At 45.9% G+C, this 18,040-nt stretch overlaps 1 protein-coding gene across 1 annotated transcript in view; it reads right to left on the bottom strand.

The window, feature by feature from the left end:
* The window catches only part of LOC121153685 (zinc finger protein 420), a 363,018-nt gene that overhangs the window by 87,364 nt on the left and 257,614 nt on the right, over positions 1–18,040 (bottom strand). Inside the window, exon 12 of the mRNA XM_040976377.1 lies at positions 8,590–9,470. Within this exon, the coding sequence (XP_040832311.1) occupies positions 8,590–9,470 (881 nt within the window). The remainder of the gene's footprint in view (positions 1–8,589; positions 9,471–18,040) is intronic.

Raw genomic sequence — 18,040 nt, 5'->3', positions numbered from 1 at the left:
GGGAGCCTCGGAGGTTCTCCTACTAAGCCTTTCCTAGCGCTGTGTCTTGCCTGTGACAGCAGGTTCTGCAGCCCAGTCTGAATTGGCTCATACCCAGTCTCAGCATTCAGCAACAGATGCTGCAGTCTGGCTCAGCTCAGCCTGACCCAAGTCTAGCTCTTGCCAGCAGATGCAGCAGCCTAGCCCAGCCTGGTCCACCCCCAGCCCTCATATAAACTGGCAAATATTGTGAATCCAACCCTGCCCTACTTGCACTTTCTCCTGGATCTCACTCATGCTGGTGCGTGCTGTGGATCAATCCTGAGTGGCCAGACCCAGCTCCAGCCCACAAGTATGCTGATGGAGATAGTAGCCTAGCCTGATCTGGCTGGCCCCTAGCCCTGGTTCTCGCATTCACCATGGGGAGCTTTGACCTTGTATGGGAGTTCCCCAAATTCCCCTGAGGCCCGCTCCCAGTAACAGACCCTGCATGTGCCAGTGGGTGCTGCTGTCCAAAATGACATGCCTGGCCCCTAGTCCTAGCACTAACTGGCAGCTACTGCAGCCTGGCCCAACTGGTCCATACTCATTCTGGTTCTCACCAATGGATGCCGTAACCTATCCCAATCTAGCCTAGCCCCAGATCTGGCTTGCATGTTACTCAGCAGGTGCTGCAATCCAAACCTGCCCTATTCCACGCCCATTCTCGCTCTCATGAGCACCAGCATGTGCTGGAGCTCCAGCCCATACACATGCTGCTGGTGCTGTAGCCTAGCCCAGATTGGTCTGCCCACAGCTTTGGCTCTCACACTCACCAGTGGGACTTGCAGCTTAGCAGATGAGTCCCCAGAGTTTCCCAACCTGGTCTGAAGCAGCCCTAGGTCTTGTGCATGCTGGTGGGTGCTTTGACTCAGCCTGTTATGACCTCTCTGCAATCTCAGCTCTCACTGGCAGGATTGCAGCCTAGCCCATTCAGGCACAGCCCACACCACCTTGCCCTGGGTCTTGTGCACACCAGCAGGTGCGATAGCATGGCCCAGCCTGGCCTGACCCCAGACCCAGTCCACAGAAATGCTGAAGAGTCCTGCAGCCTTGCCTTGCCTAGCCCATCCCCAACTCTGGATGTTGTGCTCCCCAATGGGATTTGAGGTCTACCAGAGGAGTTCCCTAAATTCTCCTTCCAGGTCTGCTCACAACCCTGCCCTGGGTTGCACATGTGCCATTGGGTGTAGTAGTCCTGCTTGGCATGGTCTGCCCTCATGTTTGGCCCTTGCATGTGCCAGCAGGGTGCTGCAGCATGGCCCTGGTCAAGCTCCTCCCCGCCCCAGCGCCCTCAGGTGGATCAGGTGGTTTCTGTCAGGTTGGTCCAGCCTGATTCCACCCATCACCAGCCCCTGCCCTCTGCATAAACCAGCTACAGTCCCACACAGGCGAGCCCATGATTCCTCTACAGATTCTTCTCCCAGAACCGGTTCTGTTGCATTCTGGTGGGTGCTGTGACTCAGCCTGATGTGACCCACCCTCTGCTCCAACACTCATGGGTGAGTACTGTGGTCTAACTCATCTCCCTTGCCCACCTGTGAGTACAGTGGCCCAGTCCATGGAATTCCCTAGAAACCATTCCTTTCCTGTCAAATATGCCCTCAGCTGCTCCCACTCCGATATACCCCCAGATCCTTTCCTTAGGCAATCTGCAATCCTCCTGCCTGGGACTGGGGTGGCATGTCCCAGCCTGGTGTTCCCTGCCTTCCCCACTTTAATAACTAAATAACTAAACAGAATTAACAACTATGCTGGCATAGTGGTAGAGTTAACAAAATTTGGCATTAACTAGGAACAGAATGCCTTGGCTCCTGGGTGATTTTCTCCCTGGAATGTAACATTTGCCTAGTCCAAGGTAAATTAGGCAGCTGCCTACAGCTGGGGTTTGCTTTGTTTTATTCAGTATCTGCACATCCTTGGATAGAATGTTGCTAAGCTTGACTTGAAAAAAAAAAATAGTGTGATGGAAAAAAAATTTGATTTTATATAGGTCTCAGAGATAAACTGACTCTTCGTTCCTTCTCTCGTTCACTATGTAACTTTGGGCAAGTCAACACCTCTGTTAAGAGGCTTCTCTTTCCCAGTGTCAAGGCTGCATGAACCAAGATAGCAGAGAAACATTTTTCGGAAATGAAAAGAAACAGTTAATTAGCTGAGAAAGTAAAAATTGAATCCTTAACTCATGTGATACATCAGAAAATGAGCCATGGGGCCCAGTATGGTAGCCTAGCAACTAAAATCCTCACTTTCCATGTGCCAGGATCTCACATGGGCACCAGTTCGTGTCCTGGCTGCTCCACTTCCCTTCCAGCTCCCTGCCTGTGGCTTGGGAAAGCAGTGGAGGATGGCCCAAAGCCTTGGGACCCTGAACCTGTGTGGGAGACCTGGAAGAAGCTTCTGGCTTTGGATCGGCTCTGCTCCGTCTGTTGTGGCTAACTGGGGGTGAGCCAGCAGACAAGATTTTTCTGTCTCTCCTCTATAAATCTGACTTTCCAATAAAATAATAATAATAATAATAATAATAGTAATAATAAAAGCCATGGACCCAGCCTCTCTGAGTACCAAAATGGAACAGTCTGAGCAGGGACAAAGCTAAAACCTCAAATTTACTGGCTTAAGGGAAAAAAATGGGACTTTCAGTTTGGGCCTTCCTCCCTCATTTCGGTCACACAGTATGCCTTCAGCGCGGCCTGTGAATCACGAGGGGAGTGAAGGAAGAGACCAGACTAACTTCCCACAATCAAAAGCATCCGAATCCAAGACCAGAGATAAACCTCTCCCACGCCTTCAGAAGTCAAAGTTTCCATTTTCCACTCCTATTGTGTGGGAATAATAAGGAAATTTAGTCACTAAAAGCCAGAACTCTCAAGCCAAACTGTTTGAGTTTGAGCACTGGTTCTGTGGTTAATAACAAGAACTTGGGTCATTTATTTTAATCTCTGTGCCTCACAATCACACACTAGGTCCCACACAATGAAGCCATGATCAACCACTCAATGACGAATTCTCATCCAATTACATACATATACATAAACCTAACAATGAACACCCACACAAATACGGAGCCAAATTAGGAGAGAGATGGTCATACACAATTAGTGCAACAGGAAGACACACACACACACACACACACATTTTGTCACAAGTACTCATGTAAAATTATACCTGCAGAGACAGATGGTCGTTGGATCACATCTGCTGTCACACAAATTCAAAGGTAGTTGTATCCGCACACACATGTGGTCACACAGTCATACACACATTCACACAGAGTCAAACCTCAGGCTCTCCCAGATCCATACACAGTAACACATAGTTACAACTGCTGAGACAGTCACACATGCTCACAGCCCCCTTCCCCCAAGGATGGCCACTGCTATGCAGAAATACATGCACCCCCCCACACACGATGACACACAATATCCACCTTCTGTCACATCGGCAGCCAGTCACATCGTTACACACGCTAACAGACTGACACAGTCCTTCACATTGTCCCTGGCGGTACCCGCCCAGTCCTCATTCCCTTTCGTGCTGCTTCATTCCCAGCCGGCCCCGACCCCCCACTCTCACCCAGGGTCGGGCCTAACTCACCTCCCGGGACCGCAGGCTCTGAAAACGGGACGAGCGACCGAAAGCAGAGACGTCACCTCCCAGAATCCTGCGCGAGGCGGAGCCGGGATGAGGACCATACCGTGCAGGACTTAGCTCCGCAGGATGTGAACCAGTACCTCAGCCTTTCTCTCCGACTCCGCGAACCATGAGTCCCAGAATGCTCTGCGCCGCAGCCTTTATTGCTGAACTACATTTCCCAGAGGGCTCCAAGACCCGCCTCCAACATGCGCCTGCGTCCTAGGCGTCTGCGACCAGCGCGAGCTGACCAACACCGTCCTATGAGACCCTAGCAGTGTACTGAAGTGAGCGTGGTTTCACAAGTGTGAGTGAGGAGAAGGCGGCGAAACAGCACGCAGGCCTGACTGCATTCGTAGGTGTGGAGGTTTGTGTGTGAGTGTTGCTATACACTTTTGTGCTTGCACGCACACGGGACGACTGATTGCGACGTGCGTGGCGCTGCTTACATGTTTTAAATCTCATCCCGTGATCGTGCATTGTGTGACAGATTTTAGGAACGTCGAGAACGCGAGGAGCATCGTGATTGTCAGAGCGACTTTTCAGCTTTGGGGTGGCCTGTCCTATACCTGCCTGTTCTGTCACAGGGGGAGTACCCGAGGAAGGTTTCGGAGCTGCTTCTGGGCTTGCCTTTAGTCTAAGAGCAGAGTCTTTCTATGTCTTTGTGTCAGTCTGTCTCCTGATCTGTTCTTACATCTCACCCTTCGTCATAGGTGGAGTCAGTGTTATTTTTATATCCTGACTGAAAGTTCCAGCTGAAGTGAAAGTCTCTCCTGCCCCATGAAAGACCAGAGTGTGACCCCAGTCTGTGTAGCTTGTGGAAGTAAGAGGAAGTCGTGTGAGAATCTGATCTTGGCAGGACTCTGAATCCCCTGCCACAACGAACCCTCTAATAACTCAGGCCAGAGATTGCTGGGCAAAAGGAGCCAGCTCCTAAGGCTGACATGACCACTGCTTACTCTGTGAAACCCAGTATTTTATACTTTCAGAAAAAAAAAAGTATCTTTTAAGCCTATACAATCATGTAAGTTTGGTTGCCCTAATGTTGCTCTAATGAAACAAGTTAAACATTCTTTGGATGGTCATTATGGCTTACTACTTGACAATTATATTTCAAAAGGTCTTTCCTGGCAGCTATATCCTCACCTTGCAAGCACCAGGATCCCATAGAGGTGCTGGTCCATGATGTCCCTGCTGATCTACATCCCATCCAGCTCCCTGCTTGTAGACTGGGAAAGCAGTGGAGCATAGCCCAAAATCTTGGGACCCTGCACCCGTGTAGGAGACCCTGAAGAAGCTCCTGGCTCCCGGCTTCAGATCGGCTCAGCTTCAGCTGTTGCAGCCAGTTGGGGAGTGAACCAATAGATAGAAGGTCTTTCTCTCTTCTCTGTATATCTGCCTTTCCAGTAAAAAGAAAATAAATCTTTAAAAAAAGTTTCTTGCCTGGATTGGATTAGCAAGCAGGTTAGGAACTCATTTTTAGATGTTTCACAGTGAGCTGCTAGAGTCTTAAACATACTCCATTCTGAACTAGCAAGTCTTGTTCTTGAAAAAAAAACTTTATGTAAAACTGCATAGATGGAAGATTTCTCATGTTCTCTCTCTCTACCCCAACCCCTCTGATTCTGCCTTTCAAAATTTTTTTCTTTTTTTTTTTTTTTAAGAAAATATAAGGAAAATAAAGACCTGGGCACTCAAACCCCACATAAAAAAAAAAAAAAAGACTGCGTCTTCCTGTATCAGCAATTATGTTACCAACTGCAATACTAATTTGACCTCAGTTGTTTCCCGCTGAGTTAAGTGACTGCACTGCTAAAATAATGGAAGTATTCTGTTTGTCAGGGTATAATCTGTAAGTCTGAAGTTCATATTCAGAACCAGAAATCCACAGAATAAAGTTCAGCTTAAAACAAGTCTTACTGGGAACGCTCCAGGGTGAAGTTCACTGGTCTAGTACAGACAGTGGGCCAGGAAAGTCACTGGAGTCATGTGCAAAGTAGCGGCTGTATTGGGCAGGAGTTGAGTGGACTTTGCGAGTTGTAATGTAGGGCCCGGTGTGATAACCTAGTGGCTAAAGACCTTGCCTCACACATCTCAGGATCCCATATGGGCGCTGGTTCTAATCCCGGCAGCTCCACTTCCCATCCAGCTCCCTGCTTGTGCCCTGGGAAAGCAGTCGAGGACGGCCCAAAGCTAGAGTCAAGGTGACCCTCGGGCACTACAGAACACGGGGTGTCCACACTGTGGATCCTGAGGCCAAACCACGAATAGTGAAAGCCAAACCTGGGCCCCGCGCAGTGGCGCAAGAGGTTAACATCCTCGCCTTGCACGCCGGGATCCCATATGGGCGCCGGTTCTATCCCGGCAGCCCCGCTTCCCACCCAGCTCCCTGCCTGTGGCCCGGGAAAGCAGTCAAGGATGGCCCAAAGCTTTGGGACCCCTGCACCCGCGTGGGAGACCCGGAAGAGGCTCCTGGCTTTGGATCGGCATAGCACTGGCCGTTGCGCTCACTTGGGGAGTGAATCATCGGACGGAAGATCTTCCTCTCTGTCTCTCCTCTCTGTATATCCGCCTTTCCAATAAAAAAATAAATCTTTAAAAAAAAAAGTATTCTGTTAAAAAAAAAAAAAGAAAGAAAGTCAAACCTGATGGATACCTCCTGATCCTTAATGCGTCAATTGTGACGCAAAACAAAAGTGACCGCCGAGGACTCTGGGGAGTGTAGTTTTGGAGAAAGTCGGAGGCGTTGGGGTGGGCTTCGCTCTCGTGGGGTGTCTGTGACACCCATCCAGCTGTTATAACCAAGGTAGCTAAGATTCCCTTGTTAAAGCCTTGGAAGCCCCAAGGGCCAACGAGATGTGCTCCCAGTGAGAACGTCATAGGATTGCCAGAGGATTCTAGAATGTGTAGTCTCAACTCTGAACTGATGTGTTTCTGAGGCAGGTGACCTTCAGCGGCTCTGGGGACACGCTTACCCACCCAAGTCTCCACCCCTGCGAGCGCTATCGTTGAGAGAAACCCAGCCACAAGCAGGGAGCTGATAGGAAGCGGGCCACCCGGATACAAACTAGTGCCCATATGGGATCCTGTCACGTGTGAGGTGAGGACTTCAGCCGTTAGGCTACCGCGGTGGGCCCAAATTGTAAAATGTTTAAAGAGCACCTGGCACCTGGAACCCTGAGGTTCGTGTCCTATTACCTATAAAAACAATAACAAAAAATCAACCAGTCATAATGAAATAATTATGATACTGAATATATCCACAATAGTGGAAACCTTTTATTACTCTGTAATAGGAATAGTGCTAAGTACTTTACCTTTATTAAGTCATTGGTTCCTCACAGCAAATGAATACATACGGCATGAATTATAATATTTATATATAAGAAAGCGTAACATATATAAGAACTTGAAATATCTGGAAAGATAAACAACAGTTTCATAGCAATGATTGCGTTCCTAGTGTTTGCAAGGAAACACAGGGACAATTCCAACAATTAACATAAACATTTTAAGATTTTTGTTTTTTTATTGGAAAGTCAGATATACAGAAAGGAGGAGAGACCCAGAGGAAGATCCTCCATCCACTGATTCACTCCCCAAGTGGCAGCAATGGCCAGAGCTGAGCTGATCTGAAGCCAGGAGCCAGGAGCCTCCTCCAGGTCTCACACTCGGCTGCAGGGTCCCAAGGCTTTGGGCCGTCCTCGACTGCTTTCCCAGGCCACAAGCAGGGAGCTGGACGGGAAGTAGGGCTGCCAGGAATAAAACCAACACCCCTATGGGATTCCAGCACGTGCAAGAAGAGGACTTCAGCCACTAGGCCACTGCACCAGGCCCTAACATTAAACATTTTAACACTAAGCACTCAGAGGTAAACTTTGGTTCATCAAACTGATGACGGTTTTATAACCATAAAAATACAAAGTCAACCATAATATGAATATTAGTCATTATAAAAAGTTGGGGATGGAAATGATGTTTCTGAGATGATAAAAGTGAACATGCCGCTTGTACATGATTACAACTTAAGAAAAAGTTCTAGGGGCAGGTGCTGTTGAGTAGTAGGTGAAGCCACCACTTGGGCTGCCTGCATCCCATATTGAAGTATCTATTTGGTTCCCACTATTCTACTCCAATCCAGCTAATGCACTCCAGGAGGCAGACAGTGATGGCCCGGGTACTTTAGGGCCCCTGTCACCAGTCTGTGAGACTCGGATGGAATTCCAAGCTCCTGGCTATTGCTGAATATGTAGGGAATCAACAGATGGAAACCACTGTCTGGCTTCGCCTTTCAGGTAGATTCAAATGAACATTCTTTGAAAAGTCTGGCAGGATGAGATTTACCAATTGAGAGAACTCAATTATGAGCACAGTTGAGTGACGGAAACTCATTTTGAAATTTTAGTTTCTGATGTCCTATCTTCTCTCTTACAATAAGATACAAAGTTTTGCAATGAAAAAGATGAACTTCAAAAAAGCAAAGCATTAATTCAATAATATACGAGAAGTACTAAAACCTACCCAGTTTAAAGACTGTGATATTGGTGCAATTATAAATACATAAAACAGAAAAAACTGCTTTGCCAATATGAAGAATATACAATGTGTAACCAAGTTAGAACCACACAACGGGAAAAGAAAGAATTATTAAACAACTGATACTAATACAAGTTGGGGATGGTGGGGGATGTCAAATGACTGTGAATCCGTTATTTATAATGATATACATATGGAGTAAAAGCTTAAATATCAGTGTCAATTAAATATCAATAAACGAAAAGTGGTTAAAGAAGATAACTAGCAAAAATGAAGTTCTATTTAAAATTCTAGGAAGGTGACACAGTTTTTTAAAGCTATTCTTTTGCATGACCTCCCTGATGACATAGGAGATCTGAGCCACTATGAAATGCCTTCCCACATCCCTTACAGCTTTAGGGCTTCTGAGCAGTGTGAATCTTTGTATGTCGAGTCAGATTGGAACATTTATTAAAGGCCTTTCCACATTCATTACATTCATATGGTTTCTCATCTGTATGAATTTTTTGATGTTGAAGGAGTTGTGAATTCTGGGTAAAAGCCTTCCCACATTCAAGACATTCAAAGGGTTTCTCACCAGCATGAATCCTTTGATGTTGACGAAGTTGTGAGCTCTGAGTAAAAGCCTTCCCACACTCCTTGCACGCATAGGGTTTCTCACCGGTGTGAATCCTCTGGTGATTCGTAAGTGCTGACCCACTACTGAAAGCTTTGCCACACTGCGTGCACTCATAGGGTTTCTCACCGGTGTGAGTTCTCTGATGCTGGACAAGCTTGGAGCTCTGGGTAAAGGCTTTGCCACACTGCTTACACGCATACGGTTTCTCACCTGTGTGGATTCTTACATGTTGAAAAAGCTGTGAGCTCTTGGTGAAGGCTTTTCCACATACTTTACATTCATAGGGTTTTTCTCCAGTGTGAATTCGCTGATGATCAATAAGATTTGAACAGTAACTAAAGGCCTTTCCACATTCCTTGCATTCATAGGGTTTCTTACCAGTATGAATTCTTTGATGCTGAGAAAGGTATGAACTACAACTGAAGGCCTTCCCACATTCTTTACATTCAAATGGTTTTTCACCAGTATGAATTTTCAGATGCCGAGTGACATGTGATCCACAACTAAAGAATTTCCCGCATTCCTTACATTCAAAAGATTTTTCACCGATATGAATTCTCTGGTGTTGAATAAATTGTGAGCTCTGACTAAAAGCCTTTCCACATTTCTTGCATTCATAGGGTTTCCCTCCATTATTAATTATTTGATGCAAAGTAAGGAATGTCTGCTGAAGAAATGTGGGCATATTTTCATGAGTGAATATTTCTTGGCTGAAATGTCCATTTTGATATCCCAGTTGACTTGCAAAGTGGGTTCCATAGTCTAAAACACCTCTAAAGGTGGAGTACTCCAGGCCAGGCTTCGTTAGGCCTATCATTTCCCTCTGACAAGACTCGATTTCATAAACTTCTTTCTTTAGCGATAACAACTTGCTTTCACACATTGACTCCAGATCTGGAAGAGAATTAAATAGTAAATATTCCTTTTCCTTCCCTGAGAAAAGCGGGACTTTTATAACAGAAATATAAAAAGTAAAGCAAAAATAAGATTTAGTTGGTAAACATCCAGTTTTCAAGGGTATCTGTTGAATCTGAAAAGTGCATAAGAAACGCACAGAAAATAACCAAATATAATATGGGCAACAGAGAGGGATGACACAAGTAAGTCACAATCATGATTCCTGAATATTGATGAGGGTCAGAGACATCTGGAAATATTGATGGATATACAATATACAATGCTTGAAACATCTTCCATATTAAAAAGCGACAAGTCACATATATCTAGATAAACATGTCTGTATATGCACACACAGCATGTATTATACTACAATGAAAATGGAATTGCCAGCCTTTGTTAAAGGATTTGACAGAAATAAGTACAATGAGGATGATTTGGGGGTATTCTTATTTGAGGTATAATAAAGAATAAATTTGATCTTTATCCCTGGTTCCTAGCACAAACCTTCAGATTTACTGAGTGGTACAGGGGTGTGTATATGCATCTGTGTGGTTACAAAATACATACATGTGTGTTAATATTATTATATTAGATAAATAATATGAGCACATAATATAGATATTTTTAATATGTGGTATAAATAAATAAATAAATAAATAGTCAACACTTGAACATGGATGTCTGGGATACTTCTGTTGGGGCAGATAAAACTCTGCACATAACTTTATAAAAAAATGTTAAGCCCTTTACTAACAGGGTTGCTGTATGTGGTATTTAGCCGAGTGGACAGGATACCTTCAACACACTGGTGTGCCTGGGTTCAATTCCAGACTCAAACTCCTAACTCCACCTTCCTCCTAAAGCACACCCTGGGACATAGTGGTACGACTCTTGGTATCAATATGGTAGGTCTAGATTGCAATCTGCCTTCACTCCCAGGTTAGCCAGGGCTGCTGTGGGCATATAGTAAAGAGAACCAGATAATGGGGACTTCCTCTCTCTCTAGCAAATATAAATAACATTACAAGTTACAATTAATACTATAAACCTAGCACTGGGACCGATTCTTGGTCTATGGTAGTGCTCAGTAAGAACTCTTCCGTTCTCTTACTTCATCCGAAATCTCTCCTCTCTGACAACTCTTCCTTTTCAATGTAGGTATTTATGCCTCCCATAATGTCTCCTTAAACATGGTGACCTCAATCACTTTATCAGAATGTCAGATATGTAGAGCAGAAGAGACAGAGAAGAAGATTTTCCCACATGTCTGCATGGTCCCAAGGCTTTGGGCTGTCCTTGACTACTTTCCCAGGCCACAAGCAGGGAGCTGGATGGGAAGTGGAGCTACCGGGATTAGAATCGGTGCCCATATGAGATCCCAGCATGTTTAATATGAGGACTTTGGCCGCTAGGCTACAGTGCCAGGCCCAGACCTCAATTACTTTGAAGGCTCTAATTACTATGTTAGCATGGCCTAATTTACTTCTCTGGTTACCCAGATTTTCTGCTGAACTCCCTGCATTTTTACTTTACTTTGTGGGACTTGATATTCATGGACATATTTAGCACCCCTTTTAGTCTTTAAATTCCTAAGCATGACATAAATTATAGCACCTAGGTGACCTCTTTACACAAATGAAGAAAATGCTGGAGAAATAAAAAGTTCCAAGACACACTTACAAAATAAGTCACTGACAGGTTGCTAATAATGAAACACTACCAGTACTGGGCAGGTAGCAACCTGGGATGCTGATTCACATGCATGTGTTACACATTGCTATATCCTTTTGAAGGTGGACATTTTCATAAAATGCCTAATGTACAAAGGAAATAAAGCAGGCCTGGCACAGTAGCCTAGTGGCTAAAGTCCTTGCTTGCACATGCTAGGACCCCATATGGGTGCTGGTTCTAATCCTGGCGGATTCACTTCCCATCCAGCTCTCTGCCTGTGCCTGGGAAAGCAGTAGAGAACGGGCCAAAGACTTGGAACCCTGCGCCTGCGTGGGAGACCAAAAAGAGGCTCCTGGCTCCTGGCTTCGGATTGGCTTGACACTGGCCTTTGTGGACTTATTTGAGTGTAGTTTTTTTTCTTAAGAAGTGAAGGACACCTTCTGCCTGAAATTGTTGGCTGGAGGAGAGTGGAAGTGGAATGATGAAGGAAGGGTTAGATGTTAACTCAAGCCAAAAGGACTTAAATTTTCTCTAGTGGGTCTAGACTCTTAATGAGAACTTGCAAGAAATATCTAAAATGTATTGTTTCCTTACTGAACAGCTGGAGATGTTAGCTGCACTGCCAGTCTTGTGAAATCGTTGCTCACTTACCTGAACACAGGCCTCTGGTCAGCTCTTTGCCAATCATCCACGGTTCTTTCCCTTGTTCCAACAACGAAATCACTTGAGGCTTAGAAATGTAAAGTCCTGCTCATGAGAAAAGAGAGGGGATATGATTATCTTGTGGGGAAATCAGATCCAGGGCAAGGAAAAATGCCTTTATAGAAAGCCCTACAGAAAGATGCAGAAAAGGCATCAGCCAGAGCCCACTGGAGCTATCGCTGTCTCCTTTCTTCATTTTAGCTCAAATAATTTATGTGGCAATAAGGAGTAGAAATTCAGCTGGAAACCTGAAAGAGGTAACAAAGTCACTGTGGAATCTCAATCTGTAACCTCTGTTTCTTGATATAGATGCCCTTACCCATGGCAACAAGATGGCTGTAGTTCTCCAGCATCACATCCCTGTACAGGTCCCTCTGAGTGGGGTCCAGGCACTCCCACTCCTCCTGAGAGAAGTCTACAGACACGTCACTGAACGTCACCGATCCCTGAAACAAAACATACAGCACCAACTATGTACTTTAAGAAATGCTTGAATGCATGTGATTAGAGATTTAAAGAAAAAAAGGTTATTTTACATAACACCATTGTATCCGTCTCAGAAACAATACAAGAGCAATACATTTATTTAAATTATATAAACAAAGTCCTTACTATGTGCATTGATAAAAAACCTAAGTATAATGATTTACCAACTGCCAAAAAGTACCCTTAGTGCCCGAATTATACTTTCAAATTGCCATTTTAAAAAAAGATTTATTTTATTTTTATTGCAAAGTCAGATATACAGAGAGGAGAAGAGACAGAGAGGAAAATCTTCCATCCGATGATTCACTCCCCAAGTGACCACAATGGCCGGAGCTGAGCCAATCTGAAGCCAGGAGCCAGGAACTTGTTCTGGGTCTGCCACACAGCTGCAGGGTCCCAAGGCTTTGGGCCATCCTCAACTGCCTTCCCAGGTCACGGCAGGAACCTGGATGAGAACTGGCACCCATATGGGATCTTGGAGCATTCAAGGCAAGGACTTCGGCCACTATGCTACCACACCACGCCCCAAATTGCCATTTTAAAAAAGATAAATTTAGGGCCAGGTGTGGTGGCTGGTTTGAATATGAAGAATGGTTTGAATCCCAGCTGTTCCACTTCCCATCCAGCTCCCTGCTTGTGATCTGGGAGAGCAGCAAAGGATGCCTCAAATCTATGAGTCCTGGCACCCATGACCCAGAAGTTCCTGGCTGTCGGCTTTAAACTAACCCAGCTCGGGCTGTGTGGCCATTTGGGAAGTAAACCAATAGATGGAAGATCTATATCTCTCTTGCTATCTCTCAATAATTCTGACTTTCAAGTAAAATAGATAAGTCTTTTTATTTTAAAGGACAATAAGGTAATGGGTTGATTACATTAAAATCTTTGGATCCTGATCTCATAATTCTGAAAAGTAAACAATTCATTACTTGTGGAGGATTCTAGAAAGCCTTTAGTCTAGTGGCTAAGGTCTTCGCCTTGCACACGCCAGGGTTCCATATGGCCACAGGTTCATATCCCAGCGGCCCCATTTCCCATACAGCTCCCTGCTTGTGGCCTGAGAAAGCAGATGAGGATGGCCCAAAGCCTTGGGAGACCTGGAAGAAGTTTCTGGCTCCTGGCTTCAGATCAGCTCAGCTCTGGCCATTGTAGTCACTTGGTGAGTGAATCATCGGACAGAAGATCTTCCTCTGTGTCTCTCCTCCTCTCTGTATATCTCACTTTCCAAAAAAAAAAAAAAAAAGAACAGAAAAAAATAAATATGGGCCCGGCACAATGGCGTAGTAATTAAAGTCCTCGCCTTGCACACACCAAGGTCACATATGGGCGCCGCTTCTAATTCCGGCCAACCTGCTTCCCATCCGGCTCCCTGCTTGTGGCCTGGGAAAAGCAGTCGAGGATGGCCCAAGGCCTTGGGACCCTGTACCCGTGTGGGAGACCCAGAAGAGGTTCCTGGTTTCTGGCTTCAGCTCAGTTCATTTCCAGCATTGTGGTTACTGGGAGAATAAACAAGCAGATGGAAGATGTTTCTGTAAATTTGATCTTCCTTTCCAATAAGAATAAATCTTAATGAAATAAAAAGAGGACTATCTTTGGTGTTGGAAACTGTGTAGTCCCGGGCCTTCCAGCTTTGACCCAAGGCTTCTGCTGCCACGATGCTCCACCAGATTCTTGGCCAGGGCAGCAACACCTTCACTGGATTCCTCTTCATATTTATTGGAGCGGGAGGTACTAGGGCTGAACTAGAAGCCATGTACCTAGCATTCAGATGTTCTCAGTTGGGACAGAAAGAATATCCCAGAACCCTGGAACGAACTGGGTCGCAATGATCAATACAAGTTCTTTTTTTTTTTTTAAGATTTATTTTTTTTTTTATTACAAAGTCACATATACAGAGAGAAGGAGAGACAGAGAGGAAGATCTTCTGTCCGAATGGTTCACTCCCCAAGTGAGCGCAACAGCCAGTTCTGTGCCAATCCGAAGCCAGGAACCTGGAACCTCTTCCAGGTTTCCCACACGGGTGCAGGGTCCCAAAGCTTTGGGTCGTCCTCGACTGCTTTCCCAGGCCACAAGCAGGGAGCCTGATGGGAAGCAGGTTGGCTGGGATTAGAACCGGCGCCCATATGGGATCCCGGGGCGGGTTCAAGGCGAGGACTTTAGCCGCTAGGCCACACCACCAGGCCCACAAGTTCTAATCGGTGAATGTGAATTAGAGCAAAATAAAGAACAAATGTCTAGACTTCTAACTGAAAATGTGTCACTCCACAGGTGCTTAGAATGAAGGTCTTGCAGCAACCATCTGCACAGTTTTCCACTTAACCAGGAAGTACTTCTCTAAATGCATGCAATCAAGTTGATTTAATGGAGTTTATTACATTGATTAGTAAATATGAGAAACTTGGGGGAAAAAAAGTCATCAAGTTCTCTGTCGGTAACTGAGCCCATTTCTAAAATCTTCATAAACCATGAGCTCTTGTAACACTCTCTGATTGGAAACTACCAACATCACTTTCCAGTTTTACTAGAGAATGCTGGTCTGCACAGATAATATTGACTTTTTCATGTTTGTTGTCAGCTTAGCATGACATCAAATCATATTCTACACAGAACAGGTTGATTCTACAAATCTCTTCTTGTGTCCTTAAAGAGAATACATTTCCTTTTGAACATAGTCCCTGAGAGCTGAATGAGAAAACAAGACGAAAAAGAGGGCCTCTAAGGATGGTCTAGGACATCTAGCCAGAAATAGCGGCCAGGATGCTATAGGGAACACCTGAGAGATTATCAGGATAAGATAACTCACCCCAGCCATGGCTGTGAGTGGTGAAGATGGTCACTTCTGCTCAGGGGGACTCTGAAAAAAAGACAGTTGTTCTGATAAGAAGGGGAAAGAAAGAAATCTAGAAAACAGATTGGCTTTAGATCTCTCAGAACGGCCAGAGCTATCTTCACTTCCCTTGCTCTTATGATACAAGTCTAACTAGTGGAGGATGGGTTGGATTTCTTCGCCCACACAAAGCCCAGGCTTTAGCTGCAGCCAGAGGAAAGCTGGTAGCTGAATCCCAGGGAAAAGGCAGCCCGAGATTGACTCAAGTCTCACTGCAACCATCCAGGTTTCTGTCTCAACTAAAGGACCCAGGCTAGACCTTGCTCCATCTTAGCGATGCTGCATAGAAGGATGAGCTGCTACTGTCTGCCGGTGCAGATCCCTTCTCTGCGGCCCACAAGGATCCAAGCTGGGCGCATTCAAATGGTGATTTTGGCTAGCAACCTAGTACACTCAGACCAGAATGACAGACTGCCCTCAGGAAGACTTGCTGCTTCCCAGTCCCAAGTCAGACACCTTTCACTACTCCGCATGCAGGTATGTGTGGACAAGGACACAGGGCTGTGCATGTACATACATGACTCCTCAATCCATGTTCTAGTTTTTGCTTCAACTTCTTTTATGTTTCTGCCATGCAAAACAGATTACTACCTTTCCTTTCATACTTCTCGGTTAAAAGCTGTTTCAACCTTATGACTTTTTATTTAAGATTTATTTGTTTTTGTTAGAAAGATACACAGAGAGGAGGAGAGACAGAAAGGAAGATCTTCCATCCGATGATTCACTCCCCAGGCGAAGAGCTGCGCCAATCCAAATCCAGGATCCCAGAGCCTCTTCTGGGTCTCCAACACGGGTGCAGGGTCCCAAGGCTTTGGGCCCTCCTCGACTGCTTTCCCAGGCCACAAGCAGGGAGCTGGATGGGAAGCAGGGCTGCAGGGATTAGAAGCGGCATCTATATGGGATCCCAGCATGTGCAAGCTGAGGACTTTAGCCACTAGGCTACTGCACCAAGCTTGCCTTTGTTTTTGTTTGTTTGTTTGTTTTGTTTTTCTCTAAGATTTATTGCTCTTCCATCCGCTGGTTCACTCCCCAATGGCTGCAGTGCTATAGTCAAGCTGATGCAAAAGCAGAAGGTAAGAGCTTCTTCCGGTCTTCTGTGCAGATTCAGGGTCCTCTACTGACTTCCCAGGCCACAGGCATGGAACTGGATGAAAAAAAAGAGCAGCTGGTACACAAACTGGCACCAGCATGGGGCCCCAATGCTTGAATGGGGGAGGATTAGTCAACTGAGCCACTGTATCAGGCCCTGTGGCTTTTATTTTTTAACCCTTATTTATTACTTGTTTCACCTTGAAAAATACAGATCTATCTGTCTACACAGAGCTTACATCTCCTGCTTCACTCCCTGAAGCACCTGTAATGGTCAGAGCTGGGCAGGTGCAGTGGGAGCCAGGAACCCAAGCTGAGTCTCACACATGAGTGGCAGGGCCCCCATTACCTGCTTCCTTCTAGAGAAAACATCAGCAGGGAACAGGGACCCCTACCCAGGCACTCTGAATGGAACAAGCTGCTGGTTCCTGGCTTTGGATCAGCTCAGTTTCGGCCATTTTGGCCACTTGGGAAGTGAGCCAGTGAATGGAAGATTTCTGCTTCTTCCTCTCTCTATAAATCTGCCTTTCCAATAAAAAATAAATCTCTTAAAAAACTATCTTTTAAAACAGGCAGAGCTTTTAAAAGCTCCAGAGCTGGGCCCAGTGCGGTGGCACAGTGGTTAAGGTCCTCGCCTTGCACGCCCGGGATCCCATATGGGCGCCGGTTCTATCCCGGCAGCCCCGCTTCCTTTCCAGTTCCCTGCCTGTGGCCCGGGAAAGCAGTCGAGGACGGCCCAAAGCTTTGGGACCCTGTACCCACGTGGGAGACCCAGAAGAGGCTCCTGGCTTTGGATCGGCATAGCATTGGCCTTTGCGCTCACTTGGGGAGTGAATCATCAGACGGAAGATCTTCCTCTCTGTCTCTCCTCTCTGTATATCCGCCTTTCCAATAAAAAAAATAATAAAATAAATCTTAAAAAAAAAGCTCCAGAGCTGGAGCTATGCCAATCTGAAGCCAGGAGCCAGAAGCCTCTTTTGCGTTTCCCACAGGGTTGCAGGGTCCCAAAGTTTTGGGCCATCTTCAACTGCTTTCCCAGGCCACAAGTGGGGCACTGAATGGGAAGTAGAGCAGCTGGGACACAAACCAGCACTCATATGGGATGATCATCCTGGGTCCGGCACGATAGCGTAGTGGTTAAGGTCCTCACCTTGCACGTGCCGGGATCCCATATGGTCACTGGTTCTAATCCCAGTGAACCGGCTTCCCATCCAGCTCCCTGCTTGTGTGGCCTGGGAAAGCAGCTGAGGACTGCCCGAGGTCTCAGGATCCTGCGTGGGAGACCCGGAAGAGCTCCTGGCTCCTGGCTTCAGATCAGCGCAGTTCCGGCCGGCTGCTGCGGTCACTTGGGGAGTGAATCATGGGACGGAAGAGCTTCCTCTCTGTTTCTCCTCCTCTCTGTATATCTGACTTTCCAATAAAAATAGATAAATCGTTAAAAAACAGATGATCAGCCTGGGAAAGAAAAGCAAATAGAACCCCAGAGTTACCTGGAATTTGGT

Source organism: Ochotona curzoniae, unplaced genomic scaffold (genome assembly GCF_017591425.1).
Source record: "Ochotona curzoniae isolate NIBS_2020 unplaced genomic scaffold, NIBS_Ocur_1.0 contig_2699, whole genome shotgun sequence".
Taxonomy (NCBI): Eukaryota; Metazoa; Chordata; class Mammalia; order Lagomorpha; family Ochotonidae; genus Ochotona; species Ochotona curzoniae.
The sequence above is the reverse complement of the archived record's forward strand: the minus strand, read 5'-3'. Positions and strand labels throughout refer to the sequence as shown.